The 18689-nt window shown below is 37.6% G+C and overlaps 3 protein-coding genes across 5 annotated transcripts; all 3 read left to right on the top strand.

Moving 5' to 3' along the window:
* Nucleotides 1-808: 808 nt before the first annotated feature.
* On the top strand, nt 809-3102 carry tuba8l5 (tubulin, alpha 8 like 5). 2 transcript variants are annotated; one of them, XM_042730927.1, is made up of 4 exons: nt 809-950; nt 1058-1280; nt 1404-1552; nt 1650-3102. In XM_042730927.1, exons 1-4 carry the CDS (start codon nt 948-950, stop codon nt 2622-2624), a joined length of 1350 nt encoding a protein of 449 aa, XP_042586861.1. In that variant the 5' UTR covers nt 809-947; the 3' UTR covers nt 2625-3102. The 2 variants fall into 2 exon arrangements, with proteins under 2 accessions (XP_042586861.1, XP_042586862.1); XM_042730928.1 differs by having other exon boundaries at nt 837-863.
* An 821-nt stretch (nt 3103-3923) lies between these two features.
* LOC109090687 (tubulin alpha chain-like) lies at nt 3924-7304 on the top strand. The gene is made up of 4 exons (XM_042730926.1): nt 3924-4055; nt 5499-5721; nt 5947-6095; nt 6190-7304. The coding sequence occupies exons 1-4, from the start codon at nt 4053-4055 to the stop codon at nt 7165-7167; spliced, it is 1353 nt and encodes a 450-aa protein (XP_042586860.1). The 5' UTR covers nt 3924-4052; the 3' UTR covers nt 7168-7304.
* Nucleotides 7305-9926: 2622 nt separating this feature from the next.
* On the top strand, nt 9927-18390 carry dnajb2 (DnaJ heat shock protein family (Hsp40) member B2). Of its 2 annotated transcripts, XM_042730930.1 has the most exons (11): nt 9929-10228; nt 10804-10890; nt 11807-11916; nt 12007-12060; nt 12142-12258; nt 13119-13211; nt 13430-13547; nt 13889-13959; nt 14275-14535; nt 17602-17667; nt 17968-18390. In XM_042730930.1, the coding sequence occupies exons 2-10, from the start codon at nt 10826-10828 to the stop codon at nt 17628-17630; spliced, it is 918 nt and encodes a 305-aa protein (XP_042586864.1). In that variant the 5' UTR covers nt 9929-10228; nt 10804-10825; the 3' UTR covers nt 17631-17667; nt 17968-18390. The 2 variants fall into 2 exon arrangements, with proteins under 2 accessions (XP_042586863.1, XP_042586864.1); XM_042730929.1 differs by lacking the exons at nt 17602-17667; nt 17968-18390 and having other exon boundaries at nt 9927-10228; nt 14275-15341.
* The last annotated feature ends 299 nt before the right edge of the window (nt 18391-18689 follow it).

The following is an 18689-nucleotide window of genomic DNA, read 5'->3' as shown; positions in this document are numbered from 1 at the left end:
ATATTCTGAAATCCAAACTAGTTTAAAAACCAATGACATTGTTTTTTTGTTTTTTTTTGGAGGTTAAGTTGTAATTACAATACATACCAGATGAACGCTGGAAGCAGAGCATGAAACAGTGAAATTCAATCTTCTACACACATTAAGAGTAAAAGTCTTACTTCTGAAGTAAAGTGACCCTTGTACAGTCATGTTTAAGAATATATTGCTTTAAAGGCACTTTAAACTGATACATGTAGTCACAGAGACATAAAATTGATAAATTAAGAACTATAAAATCCTCTTAATTCTGCTCACATTCACACAGGCTTTGCCTAAGCAGAAGATACTCAGGCTAAGGTTACAAGAAAAAGGATGAGATGCAATTTTCAGGAAGCCACATAAAAGAAAATTTAAGGTACATACTGTAGTTCTCAGTATCTATACGAGTCAATCTGAGCAACTATTGTATTAAACCTAATGTAGAGCACACACACAGAGGATATAACATTACTTTCTGTAATAAGAGGAGCCATTATTAATTCATGAAAGTGGTTCCTCTGCATGAGTAACCTACAAATTCTTTCTTAGATATACGTTTCTTTGTGTTGAGAATACCAAGATTTTGCGCAAGTAAAGGCATACAGTTTGCTCAGCTGTGCTTTTGTCAAAATGTCCCCCAGAGGTTAAAAAAGCTTTTTGTCAAACTGTTCACCAGCCTATAAAAAATTCCTAACTTGCACTAACAATAAACTATTCCTATGAGTGTAGGAGGTGCTAACCTCATTTTTATTTTTGTCTTTCTCCTTTTTCCGCCTGAAGATAGTATCGACATCAGCGGCTTCTCCGATTACAAAGAACACTGTATCCGTATGATGCTCCAGGTATAAATATGTTCTGTGTCAGACTTTGACACATTTAGAGCTTCATTCTGAACCCTGAGCATCGGTTCGAAGACAAAATACAATATGGTAACATATATCAACTTTGCATCTATTACACATTATTTCAGTATTGGTATATTTAGCCTGTATGATTAAATTAATTCATATGAAAGTAAATAATTCTCAATCTGCAGCGTGAGTGCATTTCCGTCCATGTTGGCCAAGCTGGAGCACAGATTGGTAATGCATGCTGGGAGCTTTACTGTCTGGAGCACGGTATTCAGCCGGATGGACAGATGCCCAGTGATAAAACAGTAGGAGGAGGAGATGATTCCTTCAACACCTTCTTCAGTGAGACGGCTTCAGGCAAACATGTTCCACGTGCCATCTTTGTTGATCTGGAACCCACTGTGATTGGTATGTGAACATTTTTTGTTTAAAAATGGTTTAAATAGGATGTACATGAGAATACCACAATGATGTCCTTTTAGTGAATTAAAGGGGGAAAAATCTGATTGAAATTGCCTTCTTTGAATGTAGATGAAGTACGGACAGGCACCTACCGGCAGCTCTTTCACCCAGAACAACTCATCACTGGAAAAGAGGACGCTGCCAATAACTATGCCAGGGGACACTACACCACTGGCAAGGAGATGATTGATTCAGTCCTGGATCGTATCCACAAACTGGTAATACTTTCCGGTCTGATAAAGCTACTAAAGCTGTAAGAATGGACTAAAATTGGTGTATTGTATTCTTTTGGTAAGCTTTCTTTTTTTCCAAAAGAGTGATCAGTGCACTGGCCTCCAAGGTTTCCTGGTGTTCCATAGCTTTGGTGGAGGTACTGGCTCTGGCTTCACCTCTCTGCTGATGGAGCGCCTCTCTGTCAACTACGGCAAGAAGTCCAAGCTCGAGTTTGCCATTTATCCTGCTCCTCAAGTGTCCACAGCAGTGGTGGAGCCCTATAACTCCATCCTGACCACCCACACCACCCTGGAGCACTCTGACTGTGCCTTCATGGTGGACAATGAAGCCATCTATGACATCTGCCGTAAAAACCTGGACATCGAGCGTCCGACGTACACCAACCTCAACAGGCTCATCAGCCAGATTGTGTCCTCCATCACAGCCTCGCTGAGATTTGACGGAGCTCTGAATGTGGATCTCACCGAGTTCCAAACCAACTTGGTGCCCTACCCACGCATTCATTTCCCTCTGGCTACATACGCTCCTGTGATCTCTGCTGAAAAGGCGTATCATGAGCAGCTCTCTGTGGCTGACATAACCAACGCCTGCTTTGAGCCGTCTAATCAGATGGTGAAGTGTGATCCTCGTCATGGGAAATACATGGCCTGCTGCCTTCTGTATCGTGGAGATGTGGTGCCCAAAGATGTCAACTCTGCCATCGCTGCCATTAAGACCAAACGCACCATCCAGTTTGTTGACTGGTGTCCCACTGGATTCAAAGTAGGTATCAACTATCAGCCTCCAACCGTGGTTCCTGGTGGAGATCTGGCCAAAGTTCAGAGAGCCGTGTGCATGCTGAGCAACACTACAGCTATTGCTGAGGCCTGGGCTCGTCTAGATCACAAGTTTGACCTGATGTATGCCAAGAGAGCCTTTGTGCACTGGTATGTGGGTGAAGGAATGGAGGAAGGAGAGTTCTCAGAGGCCAGAGAAGACATGGCAGCTCTGGAGAAGGATTATGAAGAAGTCGGCACTGACAGCATTGGAGATGATGAGGACAGAGTGGAATTTTAAATACAGTTTGTTTGTAATCTCAGGGTAATATGATTTTATCTTTATCTTCTAAAATGCAATATTTTAGTGTTTTGGGGGGCTATACATTCTTTGGTATCACTTCATAACGAGATTATAAGTTAATGCAGTAGCTAACATAAAATATTAATGAAGAATACTTTTACAGCATGTATTAATCTTTGGTAATTTCTACATATACTAATATATCTAAACATTTGAAGTTGTACAAATTAACATGTGTTAGTGAATTGTTAACACTCATATGATCAATAACAACAAATTTTTAATTCACCTAGATTAATAAATGGCTTAAAAACTTACAAGGTTAGTTTATTATATCTAATGTTAATGCATTAACTTGATGTTCCTAATTCTTTTTCTGGTTTTTATGTCTTATGAAAAAGTTATATCCCTCTCTAAAAGTAAAAATGAACTGCAAAAATTAAATATAATTAAACAATAAAAATTCTGGTGACAAGCTCTTTCTAAAAATGTGTTGTTATTTGCACTCCTTTCGTGGTATACAGTTGGACATGTTATCCGTTTCATATCTGTATATATTTGCACATGCAAAAGTGATAAAGGCCTACATGCAAAACAGAATGTTTTCCATCACGACACCCTTCCCCCCAACGGTATCTATGCTGCAGCACAAAAATGACCACCTGCTATAGCTGTTATTCATGATTCAGCTGTCTGTACATGTCAATGGGCATCACTATGAGAGGCTGGATAATGTCTGTGCTTTCATTATCACTGTAGCACAGAAATTAAAGTCTGATGAGAACTGGGCCAGTGTGTCTCTTTCTCTATAGCAAGAACCATGTCTATAGAAAATCTTAGTCAATAGTGCTTTTTATGCTTTGTAAACAAAATATATAAAGACATATCTGGTTTTAAATATAGGGCTACGTTTACAGTACTTCAACACAAAAGTTATAAATACTTAGAAGTTATTACTCATATGAAATGACAATTTCACCCTGAAGTCTTTAAACTTGCTTTTCATGTAGGAATCACAAATAATATAGAATCCTGCTGTAAGCATTATATTACAAATAGTCAAGATATCAATTTTCCTGCAGTCGCTATGCAACGTTAACACGTGACCATGGAGAACTTTGACATATAGCCTTTAAAATTCCTTCCTGGCTTTTAGCATTATCAAATGCTCAAAAAGCTAGTAAAGGGGCCAGATGGTTTTCACAGACCCAAAAGTCCCAAGAGGGAGCTATAGACTATGCTTGTGCAGGAAGGACTGCCCTACTGAATGACTATCCTCACTCCAACAGGCGATCCCACTTCCTGCTAACCCCCTCTCTATCTCCTCCCTCTTCTCTCTCTATAAAAACCCCACCTCTCCTTTCTTCTCCACATCTGCCTTCTCTTTCCGAATCCTCAAGTCGGCCTGAAGGGAAATCTGACAAGATGGTAAGTTCATATTGCTTGAGCGATTCTTAATTCTAATCTTTTTATACATCACTCCACTAAAATGGACATTATTTTACATTTTGTGCAGTTAAGGCATGTTAAGAGATTTCAGTAAACCCTATAATATTTAATAAATTATTTTATATGAATGTATTATTTTTGTGCGGAAGATGAAGTTAGTGGCACTGTAGTTTTATATATAAAAAAAAAAAGTCAGAAGTAAAGCATTAAGCCATGCTGAGTTTCAGGCACAAATCTGGCCTTTCATTATACAGAGGATGTGGCTACGGCCTTCAAAGCCTGATCCCAGACTGTGACACACATGTCAGCAGGAAACTCCAGTACTTTGCCTTTTCTGGATATAACATTTTTGTATGTTTGGTGGGTCTGCAGATCCAAAATAGCTCACTGAACCTTTGTCAACTAAAGAGGAGAAAAAGTGGAACTACCGAATGAGACATGCAGTTGTTACTCAGAGAATGAATACATTCATGCCTTTATGATATACAGCGAGGCATTGGTAGTAGATGAGATCATGTGTGACAAAATCTGCAGCATGGCAGAATAATAGATATAACTGTTCTAGCGACAAGCCCCAAGTGAGATATCTCTGTGTTACACAAAGGAGAGTGTACAGCTGGGACAGGGAGGGGGTGGACTGAAGCCTCAAAGGAACGCACTCAGTCTCTTCTTCTATACACTATAGATCCTATGACCCAACCTAGAGGAGAGGGTAAACATGCATGTTAATGTAAATGAAAAGAAACTGAGTTCTGCATTGAACAATAGGTCTAAAAGCTTAGGAAATTGCATAAAGTTGTCGCAGTATTGAGCTTTGGGTGAGTCAGCATGTTAATGACTAACACATAACAGACCTAACTATATAATTTTTTTATTCAAAACAATAAAAGAACACATTTAGTTCAGTGGTTCTCAGCCCTTTTGACTTCAAGGCCCTGCATTTTCAAAATTTATTTTAATCTATATGGGCTAGTTTCTGTACATTAGAAAAAAATTAACTAAAATAATTATAATTAAAATAATTAAATATATGCTAAACTAGTTTGTTTTTGGTGTAACTATGCAATATTTACATTCATTATAAAAATGTCATAACATTTTAAGATTTTATTAATTTAAATGACTTTTCCAGCCTTTAAAAAATAACACTTTTTCACAAGTTTTACAAGACTTTGGGAATAACCGATTCTTCAAAAGAAATAAACAGTTATTTTGGGAGTAAATTAAAATAAGGAATATCTTGACATTTATTTATTTTCATTTTTTAATGCATGTTTTGTTTTATTTTTTAATAATTTTAAGTCACCTTGTGGTCCCCTTGTAAGTTTGCTTAGGACTGCCCCCATCCTTCCTCCTGGTTAAAATACAGCTGCCACTTACATTCATATATTTAATATATTTTTACTCTCCTTCTCCCTTTAGCGTGAGTGTATCTCTATGCATGTTGGCCAAGCTGGGGCCCAAATGGGAAATGCATGCTGGGAGCTTTACTGTCTGGAGCACGGTATTCAGCCGGATGGACAGATGCCCAGTGATAAGACAATAGGAGGAGGAGACGATTCCTTCAACACCTTCTTCAGTGAGACTGGAGCAGGAAAACATGTTCCACGTGCCATCTTTGTTGATCTGGAACCCACTGTAATTGGTAAGATGAGCCAGAGGAACATTATAAATAATCGTGAAAACCAAAATATTGGAAAAGCCAGTTTTATAAAATATATTTCCTGATAAGAAGTAATTACCTTGGATTTATCCGACAATTTTGATTTCTTCTTCTTTTTCTTCCTATTTGTGAATAAATAAATAAAAAACAGGAACTTAACAGGAACAGGAAGATAATTTGGCTTTTCAATTTTTTTTTCCTCTTCAGATGAGGTGCGCACTGGCACATATCGCCAGCTGTTCCATCCTGAGCAACTAATTACTGGCAAAGAAGATGCTGCCAATAACTATGCCCGTGGTCATTACACCATTGGTAAAGAGATCATTGACCTAGTGCTGGACAGGACCCGCAAACTGGTGAGGTTCAAGTCTTTTGAGTGCAAAATGAATTTGACTTTGACATTAATAATTACAAAGATGTTTTTTCTAATAAGCTGATTTACTCCAACAGGCTGATCAGTGCACTGGCCTCCAAGGATTTCTCATCTTCCATAGCTTTGGTGGAGGTACTGGCTCTGGCTTCACCTCTCTGCTGATGGAGCGTCTCTCTGTCGACTACGGCAAGAAGTCCAAGCTCGAGTTTGCCATTTATCCTGCTCCTCAAGTGTCCACAGCAGTGGTGGAGCCCTACAACTCCATCCTGACCACCCACACCACCCTGGAGCACTCTGACTGTGCCTTCATGGTGGACAATGAAGCCATCTATGACATCTGCCGTAAAAACCTGGACATCGAGCGTCCGACGTACACCAACCTCAACAGGCTCATCGGCCAGATTGTGTCCTCCATCACAGCCTCGCTGAGATTTGACGGAGCTCTGAATGTGGATCTCACCGAGTTCCAAACCAACTTGGTGCCCTACCCACGCATTCATTTCCCTCTGGCTACATACGCTCCTGTGATCTCTGCTGAAAAGGCATATCATGAGCAGCTCTCTGTGGCTGACATAACCAATGCCTGCTTTGAGCCGTCTAATCAGATGGTGAAGTGTGATCCTCGTCATGGGAAATACATGGCCTGCTGTCTTCTGTATCGTGGAGATGTGGTGCCCAAAGACGTCAATTCTGCCATCGCTGCCATTAAGACCAAACGCACCATCCAGTTTGTTGACTGGTGTCCCACTGGATTCAAAGTAGGTATCAACTATCAGCCTCCAACCGTGGTTCCTGGTGGAGATCTGGCCAAAGTTCAGAGAGCCGTGTGCATGCTGAGCAACACTACAGCTATTGCTGAGGCCTGGGCTCGTCTAGATCACAAGTTTGACCTGATGTATGCCAAGAGAGCCTTTGTGCACTGGTATGTGGGTGAAGGAATGGAGGAAGGAGAGTTCTCAGAGGCCAGAGAAGACATGGCAGCTCTGGAGAAGGATTATGAAGAAGTCGGCACTGACAGCATCGGAGAGGAGGACGAAGAGGGAGAAGAATATTAAAGAAGCAGAATTACAGCCTGCAAAAATAAAATGTGACCATTAAGATTTTTGCAAAAAGTAAAGTTACTTGAAATTCAATTTGCAATTAAATTGGTTTTATATTAATAAAATCTGAACAAGACAAGAATGAATTTATTCTTTTGTGTGTTTTGTGTTTGTTTTCTCTCTGGTCTCAGACATAATATGAACAATATTTTACAATTAAGCAAGTTCATATTATTTTTAGCACCTTTTGTTGAATTAGTAATTATGCCTTCTCTGATTTTAGCCCTTACCTAGACTAAAAGCGGCCAAGATAAAGCAATCCATTTAAAACATCTTCTTCCAATGTTTTTAAAGCATACAAAATAGCATTGGGAATATCTTTCAATTTAGAAATATTAAATGACTCACATGCCAGAAATAAAATATCGAAAAGCATTAAGGAAGTCTAATTCTGGAGAGATATCACATGAATATCAATCTGGAATGAATCTGTCGGCATTTCCAGTTGCAGAGTTGCACTAAATTCTGGATTTTTCTGTGATTGATTATTTTATTCTACTGTGTGAACTCTTAAGTAAATATCTGAAACTAAAAATTATGTATTCAGAATACAGATAGGCTACTTTGAGATATCAACAGAGATACCATCAATGTAATGCTGTTCAGAATGGGCAGTTAGCTGCTGGTAGAAGTTTTAACTACATTCTTCAGGCAAAAACTGAAAAGGTTCTAGTCATTTTCTGCAAAGATGTTATCCATTAAGATGTAACCCTGTAACCTTAAAAGACAAAATGCAATGTGGAATTTAAAACACAGGTAAAACACCTGTGAAAAATAAAAAAATAAATACCCAATAACACTACAACAAAACAACCAAATCACATAAACCACAAATTCCCAATATTGTTTGTATTTTTGTATTTTCAAAATACAAATTACTTTTATTTTAATTAAATACACTTCTCACACCAGTATTTTGTATTTTAAATTAAATACATTTGATGAACAAGTATTTGTAATTTGTAACTAAATACTTTTTGATGTAATTGTGCCCATCTCTGCTGATAACTAGCGTCTCCGGAACGTTCACGCGCTATTAATGTGGAGCGCATATATAGGCTAGTACACAAAGTACATAGATACATTCACTATATTTGTTTTAAAATATATAAAATAAAATTGTCCTGTCACATAGGTGATTCCGTAGTTTGTAGCGACTCCTTGTGGATACATTCATTAATGCAGCTAGATCTTATAGTGCCCGAGTACATTATTTTTATTATTATTATTATTTTATTATATATTATTTATTTTTTTACTTGGACATATATTTTGGAGAATTTACTTATTTATTTTATTGCTTATTTATTGCGCTGATAACAATAGCTGTGACCTGAAAGTGATTAGTCCAATTTTAAAAAGCTGAAGCAGTGCACAGGATTCTGATGTTGATGCACATGTCAGGAATCAGCTGGAATTAGTGGTGCATGTAAGAACATGCTCAGTGTCCTGCGACTTTCACCAGGCCTGCATGCTGTTCATTTTATGATACTAGAGGCTTTGTAGGCCCACTCCGTGATCTTAGAACAGGTGGTTTCTGTTTTTAGCTGAAGTGAACCAGCAGACAAAGGAGATACACAGAATCTCCAGTAAGGGTGTAAGTGTTTACGCCTTTTTTTTTTTTTTTTTATGAAAAATATATTTTACTTGAGCACGCACAATGGGTCATTTTACAGCAGGTCAGCCATTAACAGTGATTTGGCATAAAAAGGCCGCTCAAGCACTTCCAGTGGCTTCACCACATTCTGGGCAATTCTAGTAAACAAACATTTAATTTTATTACAAAAAAAAAAAAATGTCATACACTATTGAAAGATTAAACTGAAATATACTATACTAATACGCAGATATAAATGATCAAACATACAGTAGAATAAATATACTGTACAATATATAAAAGTCACATGGGGGAAATCTTAACATTTTAAGAAGAACTCAAACTTAATAGTTTTATATCATTTGGAACTGCTACAACAGCTTATGGTTCATTTTGAGTCAGGCATGAGCAATTCAAAAAGATATTAACAGGAGACTCTGGATGGATAAGTGGATCAGTGAGTTGTTGACTCGAAAAAAAAGAGAAAAAAGTAACAAAACAATTTATAATGAGAAATGAACTGTTTAGTGTGATTTGTGAAACTATTCAGCAGGTTCATTAAAAAGATTCAACTCCAAGTGTTTTATAGTAAAGACTTGAAATGGTGTAAATAGAAGGGAACCATACTATGCTTTGGAAGAGTAGTAGCTCTGGAATCGTAAAGAAATTAAGACAATTAAGAAAATGCTACGTAAAGAGTTTACTAAACCAAAGCTTACCATTTTTTTTAAAGTTTATTCTTTCTTTCAGCATTTTTAAATTCCTACCCACAACAGGATCAGCTGTCAATTTACAGACTGATGTGAAATCTGCTAAACATAAATGTGTAGGCTTTTATTTTATCGTCTTTTATCTTATATGGGTTTTAAAAGACATAAATGTTGAGTAAATTATGACAATATTTTTGTGTGTGTGTGTTTTTATGACATTTGTTAAACTAGTATACAATCCATTCAGTATTCTGAGTCTGATGGGCTATCTTTCTGTAAACACCTTTAACACATAACTACATTAACAGAACTACATTAGTTCACTCTGATAAGTACTTTGTGTCTGCTGTGCTTGGCTGCACTACACAGGGCTCCCTCCGGCTGAAGTGGGCGGGGCTCGTGACGTAAACAAACACTGGCATGTTCTAGACGGCGCTGTGTTTTTTGGGTCGTGACGCACTGCGTTAGAGGGCGAGGGACAGACACATATAAAAGTTGGGTGTCGGTTTCACGCCGAGGTAATGAATCCCAGCGTGCCAGCTGTAAACGGGTGATTCTGACGGAATTCCGTACTCACGCGGACGTTAAAAGAGCGTCAGTTCCTGTGATCCGCGTCTAGGGAGTCGGGACCGACCAGCGCCTCGCAGAGATATCCCAGCCCTGTTTACAGAAGCACGGCTCCTCCTGGCTGGATACACTTCTAAAAAAGGTAAAAGTTGTTATAGTAGGGCGGCCACAGCGACTGCTGGGTGTCTAAAATGCTGTGTTAATAGAGAGTTGTGTGTGTCTCTGTGAAGATCACGCGTGTTTCAGCAGCTGTCAGTGGCCATATGGCCCACAAATCGCTTTTCAGCGTTGGGCTTGAAATAACATCACATTGTGTCCGGTTTCCAGAGAGTTCCAGACATGGGCAGGCCAGACTCCAGGGGAATACCAGTCTATATTCAGTCAATTAATCCAAGTTCAGCACTTTGTGATAAACTGTCATAATAATAAGCAACAGTTCACTGAGCTGCTGTCATCCATAGCACTGCGTTTGAACATAAACAGAAAGTCCAGTGGGAAAGTGCTGCCATTAAAGAAACCCTCAATAATGATCTGATACATTAAAATGATCAAAAACACAAGAACTCGTTATGTTTGATGTCATGGGCTTCGATTTGAATGATCACAGATGCCTAATAGTGTGAACATGACTGTAACAACAGGTCTGAAACTCTTACAGAGGGTTTCAGAAACACTTCTCGGCACATTTTGATGATTTTGCATACATGTGAGTAACAGGTGGACTAAGCTGAAGGCCGCAATGGTGGATTACTATGATGTGCTGGGAGTGTCACGAAATGCTTCTCCAGATGACATCAAGAAAGCGTGAGTTAAAACTGCCTTCACTTATCAGTAGCTTGCAGTATGGAGTGGCCAGTGGCATTGTTATCGAATGTAACTAAATTTGTCTCTAACTGAGTAATCTAACTGTAATCCGAGACTCTGGTGTTTTGACACATACTGTTTACCTTTATAAAGTATTCATTAGCAGTGAAGTACACTACCGTTCAGAAGCCGGTGCTTCTATATGAAAAATAAAGTGAAAACAGTAATGAAGTAAATATTATTACAAATGACTTTTATTCTCGAAATTCTGATTTTGTGTCGAAGCAAATTTCTATAATTTTAATATATCTTAAAATGTAATTCATTACTGTGATGCAAAGCTGAATTTTCAGCATCATTACTCCAGTCTTCAGTGTCACATGATCCTTCAGAAATCATTCTAATTTGGAGCCTAAGAAACATTTATTATTATTATTATTATTATTATTATTATTATTATTATTATTATTATTATGTTGAAAACAGCTTAAGTATTTTGAAAATGAAGTTCATAAACAACGTCATGAAATTTATTTTCTGCTTGTTTGCTGTGGTAATATGCTAATATCTTTAGAAAAGTCGCACTTTACTAAAGATTTGACTAATGGATTTTATAGTTTTGCCACTCGTTTTTATTTTCTGCTTTTCTTTCAAATGAAGTGGAACGATCAAGCGGAGTAAAAAGTGACCATTCACACATTTTAACTTGACTTGGTGCTCCAAAATGTGGAATTCATGGTGCAAGATGCTGAAAACAAACAAGTCTAACATGTCAGTCTGATGTTTATATAGAAGAAGATGGATGCAAGAATGTGTCCTATGTGAATGACCCCCTGATCCTATACGTCACTTCATCACAACCTTGAGATGCCAGTCAAGCTAAGTTTACTTATGTTTATTTATGTTGTGTATACAGTTACAGGAAACTGGCTCTGCGGTGGCACCCTGACAAAAACCCAGACAACAAGGAAGAGGCAGAGAAAAAATTTAAGGAGATAGCAGAGGCCTATGAAGTTCTTTCAGACAGTAGGACACTGGAAATTTGATCTCTACAGCAAATTTATTATTGGTTAAATTACTTGCATTTCACTGTTGTTGTTGTTTTCTCATTTTTAGGAAGCAAACGAGATGCTTACGACAGATACGGTAGATCAGACATGCCAAGCTCGGGTGAGGAGAGCTACACACTGCTTAATACCATCTTAGTGTTACATGTGCTTACATTAATTGTATTCTACGTCTGTTTTATAGGCCCTGGTGGTTCTTCATTTCCCGATGACTTCCCAGGATTCAGCTTCACATTCCGCAGCCCAGACGAGGTGTTTCGAGAGTTCTTCGGAGGGCAGGACCCATTCGCAGACTTCTTCGGTGGGTTCCCAGGGAGTTTGTATGTTGATATGCTGATCTTGAATCTTGCTAATATAACGGTGTGAGTGTTTCCATCACACCAGCGGTTCTCAACCAGGAGCCTGGGGCCCACTAGGGGTCTCTGAAAACTTCCACGAGGCCCCATCACATCGTATAATTATCTAAATGTAGTTATATCATGATGATTTTAATTAAAATGCTAAAAACTAAAAATGTACAACATTAAACTGTATTAATTGTATTTTTGAATTGATCACACTTGATTACAACAGACATACATATCAGCTTAGATATTAAGGCCTTGATTAAAACTGGTTGGGAACCACTGACTTACACTTAGGGTTTTTACATTTTCTCTTACTTTGGTGGGTACACACTGCACAAAGTCGTCAGATTGCTGTTCGTCTCACACTACATGACTGTCTACCTCACACAAGACTGGGTTTCTTCCTGTTAAAAATTTCTGTACGCAAAAAAAATTCAAAACAAGTTCTCACATAAGACTGGGTTTCTTCCTGTTAAAAATTGTAGCCCGCAAAAAGCTTGTAATACAAGTTGTCTGTATGCTGATTTGGATCGGAAAATAGAAAAACTGAAGGAGAGAGAATGGTTGCTTGCTGATGTTCTGTTGCAGGTTTATGACTCCTCCTGCTGAACTTTCCCTTGCCCTATATCTTGCACTCACATTGGCTGTAGGTCTTCGCCGATTTAATTTCCAGTCAAAACACATTTTCTCACAGGCATCAGAGATGCATTGTTGCTTCTCTTAGATCACAAAAATGTGTACTAAAACTGTGCAGTGTGTACCCAGCATTACACTCTTTAACTCGCCATTTCCTACACTCCCTCTTTGCCTCTAGATGATTTCCCATTTGGTGGAATGCACAGTGGGTTTCACAGCTCCTCCTCCAGGCTTGGGCCCAGTCGCTTCTTCTCCTTCCCCTCAGCAAATGGTTGGTTTTTCATGTTTTGTTTTGTTTTGTTTTTTTTTTGTATATAATTATTGTGTATATGTTCAGTCTCCTCCCAGAATAATACCTAATTTAGGTTAACTTTGCTGAATATATCAATTTGGTGAAAAACTTCAAGGCATGTTGTTGATATGAAAAGAATTATATTTTTAATTTAATTTTAATTTGCATTTTTTTTTTTTTTTTTTTTGGATCAACAGCTGATTTCACATCCTTCTCTTCTTCATTGGGTGGCATGGGCAGCATGGGAGGAGCAAACTTCAAGTCTGTTTCTACTTCCACCCGCATTGTCAATGGAAAACGTATTACCACAAAAAAGTCAGTTTACTTCTCACTACACTAATTTTGCCTACTGTTACCTTTGTTCCATATGTGGTATAATATGCATTTAACATGTATATGCATACAGAATAAATAATATGTTTTTTTGTTTTTTGTTTTTAAATAAGAAATTTTTTATATAGTGTTTTTTTTTTTTTTTTTTTTTTTTTTTTTTTTTTTTTTTTTAAATAAGAAATTTAAAAGCAGTTGATGAAAATGAGTAAAAAATGGTTTATACCTTGCCACAACGTGAAGGCCTGGCTTACAGAAAATCAGAGGAATTCAAGTTTGTTTATGTATTTCCTATTAACTGATAAACATTTCATTTCTTCCATCAGGGTCAGAGAAAATGGCCAGGAGAGAACAGAGGTTGAGGAGGATGGGGTTTTGAAAACGGTCCTCATCAATGGTAATTTATTTTTTGCTATCAGTTAATAATAATATAGGACCAGAAGGCATCTCTATAGTTAATGCACATATTCTGGTGTGTAATAAAAAAAATCCCCTTATCATCTCAGGATGAGTCTGCCTGGGAAAGTAGATGCATTTGGAATACTAATACACATAACCTACCCCTCAAACATTTGGGGTCCACAAGATTTTGGTGAAAGAAATTAATACTTTTATTCAAAAATAATGCATTAAATTAATATTAAAAAAACGTATGCAGATTGCTAATTTCCTGTAGAACTGATCTGACATTCGGCTGTGTTTGTGTGTCCAGGTGTGGAGGATGAGATGGCCTTGGCTCTGGAACTGAGTCGTAGAGAGCAGTCCAGTCAGCCTCCCAGACAATCCCAGCATCCACTGCTCCACCCCTCCAATAACAGCTCTCCAAACCCCGCTCTACGCTCCTACAGCGCCGCCCCGTTCTACCACTGCCCCGATGCAAGTGAAGATGAGGAGGATGAAGACCTGCAGATGGCGCTGGCCTACAGCTTGTCGGAGATGGATGCCCAGCATCGGGCAGAGGACGTTATCTCAGGTGCTGGGGGAGGGAGGGAGAAGCAACCAGGTGGTGGGAAGGGTGCCATTCAAAAAAACACAGATCAGAAAGAAGTACCGGATAATTCAAATCAAAGCACCCCCTCGTCTCCAGAGGATAGACTGACAGAACAGGGTCAGGCTAGAGGTTCAGAAAGTGTTGTTGTACAGGATAAGGAGAATAACAGAATGGCAGCCAATGGGACTAATGTGGTAAAAAAGAGGAGGAAGTGTCAGTGCGTGGTCTGTTAGTAAGAATATGGAGAATAATCATGCTTGTGTGAAATAAGCAGAATTATAACCTTATGTGTTCATCTTATGGTTGTTTTTTTAATCCTTCCTGAAGGGATTGTGCTTTGACTTACAGCTCTGTCTCTTATGGCATTGCACAAATGACTGTTGAAATTGTATTTTCGCGCATTGCGGTATGAGTAATAGGTGCCAAAATCAAAGTCAGGAAATTTTGAAGGAACTGTTTGCAATATTTCAGAACCCCATGCACAAAATGTACTGCTGTCTGACAGAGATCACTAAAATGGGTATCTTGGGATATCATTTGTCAGCATTTACTCTGTAAACAGTGAAAATTGTCACTAGTCACTATTTTAGCCAATCAGAAACACTGTCTGCCTGTGAGTTGCTTGGCATTGCTGGCATCAGGTTGACTGACATGTCTTTACAGGGTGCGATTTGGAGATTTTGGAGAGCAGGTATATTGTTAGCAAAATGGTAAAAGTTAAAGGGTTAGTTTACCCAGAAATGAAAATTAGCCGGTGTTTTACTCACCCTCGAGGCATCCGAGGTGTATATGACTTTCTTCTTTCAGACGAATCCAACTGGAGTTATATTAAAAATTGTCCTGGCTCTTCCAAGCATTATAATTGCTTCCATATTTCAAACGTAATAAACACTTTTCTCTGACTTCTGCTGACAGTCGTATGCAGAAGCCGTTCCGGCGGATGATGTAGTTTGTAGGTGTCACGCGCGCCTCTAAGATATGCTAGTCTCACGAGTTTGTTTACAGGAACAAAGGAAGCAAAGTTTCCTTACTTTAGCAAAGGAAAACCAGTTTCCTCTTGGACATTTTTTCTTTACAAATCCTTGGTTTGTAGTTCGAATTCATGACCAGTGTTTTGTTTTTTGTTTTGTTTTGTCTCTGCGTTAGTCACTAATCACGCCAACGTCCAACGTCATCCGCCAGAACGACTTCTGCATATGACACTCAGATGAAGTGAGAGAGAAGTGTTTATTACGTTTGAAATATGGACCTTTTTCTTACAAAAATGCACATTTTATTATGAATGCGCGAGCTTTATTTGACATTTTGTGGACTGCTGAAAAAACACCCACCCACTGCAATTATAACACTCGGAAGAGCCAGGACAATTTTTAATATAACTCCAGATTGATACTAAAAAAAAAACAAATTCACATACACCTCGGATGCCTCGAGGGTGAGTAAAACACAGGCTAATTTTCATTTTTGGGTGAACATAATGGCTGAAATCTCTAACAGCAACTTCAGATCTTATATTCAACATGACTTTTTGCTGCCAATCAAAGATAAATTCTCTGCAGGTACATTTTCATTCAGATAAAATAAATTGCTACCGAGTACGGTGCTACACTCTAAAACAGCAGTTCCCACAGTCTTGGAAAACCTGGATATATCATAATACCATAATTATAATATTAATATATAAACTTCTAAAAGTAAAAATAAATAATAAACTAAGAAACTCCATGGGATTAAAAAAAAAAAATCATTATCCAGTAAATTCTGAAAAACTGTAAAAGTCGTGGGACCTTTGAATATTGTTTTGGACGATGGGTGGTCCTGGAGAAAGATTGAGAACTACTGCTCTAAACAGTTTTAATGGCTTTTCTCAGTCTTGCAAAGCATTTGAATGGATACCTTGCTGATTAGTTGCCATCCCATTCCCAGTTAACCTTCCATTTATTTTTCCAGCAGTGAACTTCTCTGTTTCAGTTGTTCACATTCATTAGTATTGTTCCTTCTAGAATGGAGATTCTCTGATTCGTGTCTGGATGAGTTCTGATTTTTATTGTGCATTTGTCATTCCTTCAGAGGAACCTGTTGAATGTGAAGGTGATCTTTTTAAGAATAATCTGCCTCCGAGGGCTCATGTTGTGATTAGCAATGAGAATGTAGAATCCAGAATTATCTCAGTTAATGAGAATGTGCCAAATAACTGACAGTATAACTTGCATCATTAGTTTTATATGTATCCGAATTACTCAGTATTGATATTTCGTTTGTGCCTTTTTTATTAGAATAGAAATGCTTGGCTATTGTTGCCAATGCTATATCTCATTTACCAGTTTGTGTTTAAGTTAGCCAAAGAAGCAAATTTGACTTTTTTTTTTTTTTTTTTTTACTTATTTGTGCATTTTGTTCCATAACTATCAGCTTTGTGATATAAAATGAACAATCAAAACATCAATACAATACATTTGTTTTGGTTAAAAAAAACTAAGCACATAAAGTTTGAATGTGATGCTATGTGAATATTAATAAAAAAATATTTTGTATAACTATGTAAACCGCAATGAGGAAACAAAGTCATCGTTTTACACAAAACTGCTATTTTCACGGCATATTCAGTGCTCAGAAAGTGCTATTTAAATGACTAAATTGTTAATAAATGCTGTTTCAGTCATTGTTAACATGATGTTGTTGCTAATATGAGGAAAAATAAACTGTGCAATGCATTCTGTTCACTACATTCAATTTATTTTCAATTTTAAGGATAAGTATTTTTGATGGACTGCTAACTGTTATCCATTTACTACCAGTTCACCTGATTATAAAAGCAGATTTTTATAAACTATTATGCCTTTGAATCAAATTTGGAAAAAACAGCTGAGATGCTTTGTATTATTTAAATCCCTTTTCACTTGCTTCTACAATCCACCAATCACTATTCAGCATGCAATTCTCAATACCAGCACATTCATATCATCATTCCCACTCATATGCAATCCTCATGTGCATTAATTATGTTTATAATTTTGTTTTCCTGACTCATTCTCCCTGCCGTTACAGAGTCCGACTTCCAGGCCTTCACAGGCTGACCTGTGGCTGTGACCCCATCTTACCCTCCCCCCCGAGGTAAAACGAAGTGAAGATGTCTCTGCAGCTCTTAAGCATAGTTTTCAGCTCTTCTCCCCATTCATAGTTCCAATATTTGTGTATTTGTGTAATTATCTGAGCGTTTGCTGCTGTAGAGCATGCAGTATTCCAGGAAAATATTGAACTCTACATAATTCATTTGTGTAGAAATATACTAAGTAGAGTCAAAATAACAAACAATCCTCAGTTTTATTACTTGTGTAGTTTTAATTCACCACACACAACACAAGAAACTGTGAGGCAACACTAATACTGGATTCATCCGTCTGCTCTTAACAGGTGAAGCGTTCCCCGGTGCTCTGCTCTCTCTTTCTGCTTCTCTGTCTCTCTCTGCCTGACACACCTGCTGCTCAGACCCTTTTCAAAGTTTTATTTGAAAGAAAAAAAAAGAAAAACCCAGGCAACACTACATAAAGGTCAAACTTGTACGTGCTACGTATGTAAGTGTGTCTGTGTATGAATGTGTTCTCAGTCTTGGAGAGGGAATACTGGATTGCTTTTATATCTATAAATTCAATTTATGGCCTGCACTGATCAAATATATGAGCTAATGTAAAAAATCAAGTGTCTTAAAGACAAAATTCTTCATTTTAATAATGAATGATTCAAACCTGTGATGAATGTATAGTTGCACTTGATATGCAATATTTGAGAATTTAAAGTCTTCATAACTTATGATAAAGGTTTATTATTTATTCAGAAGGGGTTTTCTTGTGTTTTAATTGAAACCCTTGCTTTTTCATGTCTCATTATATTGTAGTGTTTTCATATACACCACTGTCCAGAAGTTTGGGTTCGTATGTTTTTAAAAGAATCTTATTCTTATTCAAAAATACAGTGAAAACAGTAATAATGTCAAACATTATTACAATTTAAAATGTGTTTTTTTATGTAAATATATTTTTATTCCTGTGATGCAAAGCTGAATTTTTAGCAGCAATACTCCCGTCTTCAGTGTCACATGATCCTTCAGAAATCATTTTAACATGCTGATTTGAAGC

Source organism: Cyprinus carpio, chromosome B9 (assembly GCF_018340385.1).
Source record: "Cyprinus carpio isolate SPL01 chromosome B9, ASM1834038v1, whole genome shotgun sequence".
Lineage (NCBI taxonomy): Eukaryota > Metazoa > Chordata > Actinopteri > Cypriniformes > Cyprinidae > Cyprinus > Cyprinus carpio.
The sequence above is the reverse complement of the archived record's forward strand: the minus strand, read 5'-3'. Positions and strand labels throughout refer to the sequence as shown.

What these genes read in the sequence shown, in the direction of transcription:
- LOC109090687 (XM_042730926.1), top strand. An exon ending in TCTGGAACCCACTGTAATTG is followed by an intron (nt 5,722 to 5,946) that starts GTAAGATGAGCC and finishes TTTCCTCTTCAG; the next exon opens with ATGAGGTGCGCACTGGCACA. An exon ending in TGGACAGGACCCGCAAACTG is followed by an intron (nt 6,096 to 6,189) that starts GTGAGGTTCAAG and finishes TTACTCCAACAG; the next exon opens with GCTGATCAGTGCACTGGCCT.
- dnajb2 (XM_042730929.1), top strand. Translation starts at nt 10,826, where the DNA reads ATGGTGGATTACTATGATGTGCTGGGAGTGTCACGAAATGCTTCTCCA. An exon ending in AAACGTATTACCACAAAAAA is followed by an intron (nt 13,548 to 13,888) that starts GTCAGTTTACTT and finishes TTCTTCCATCAG; the next exon opens with GGTCAGAGAAAATGGCCAGG. An exon ending in GAAAACGGTCCTCATCAATG is followed by an intron (nt 13,960 to 14,274) that starts GTAATTTATTTT and finishes TTGTGTGTCCAG; the next exon opens with GTGTGGAGGATGAGATGGCC.
- tuba8l5 (XM_042730928.1), top strand. An exon ending in TCTGGAACCCACTGTGATTG is followed by an intron (nt 1,281 to 1,403) that starts GTATGTGAACAT and finishes CTTTGAATGTAG; the next exon opens with ATGAAGTACGGACAGGCACC. An exon ending in TGGATCGTATCCACAAACTG is followed by an intron (nt 1,553 to 1,649) that starts GTAATACTTTCC and finishes TTTTTCCAAAAG; the next exon opens with AGTGATCAGTGCACTGGCCT.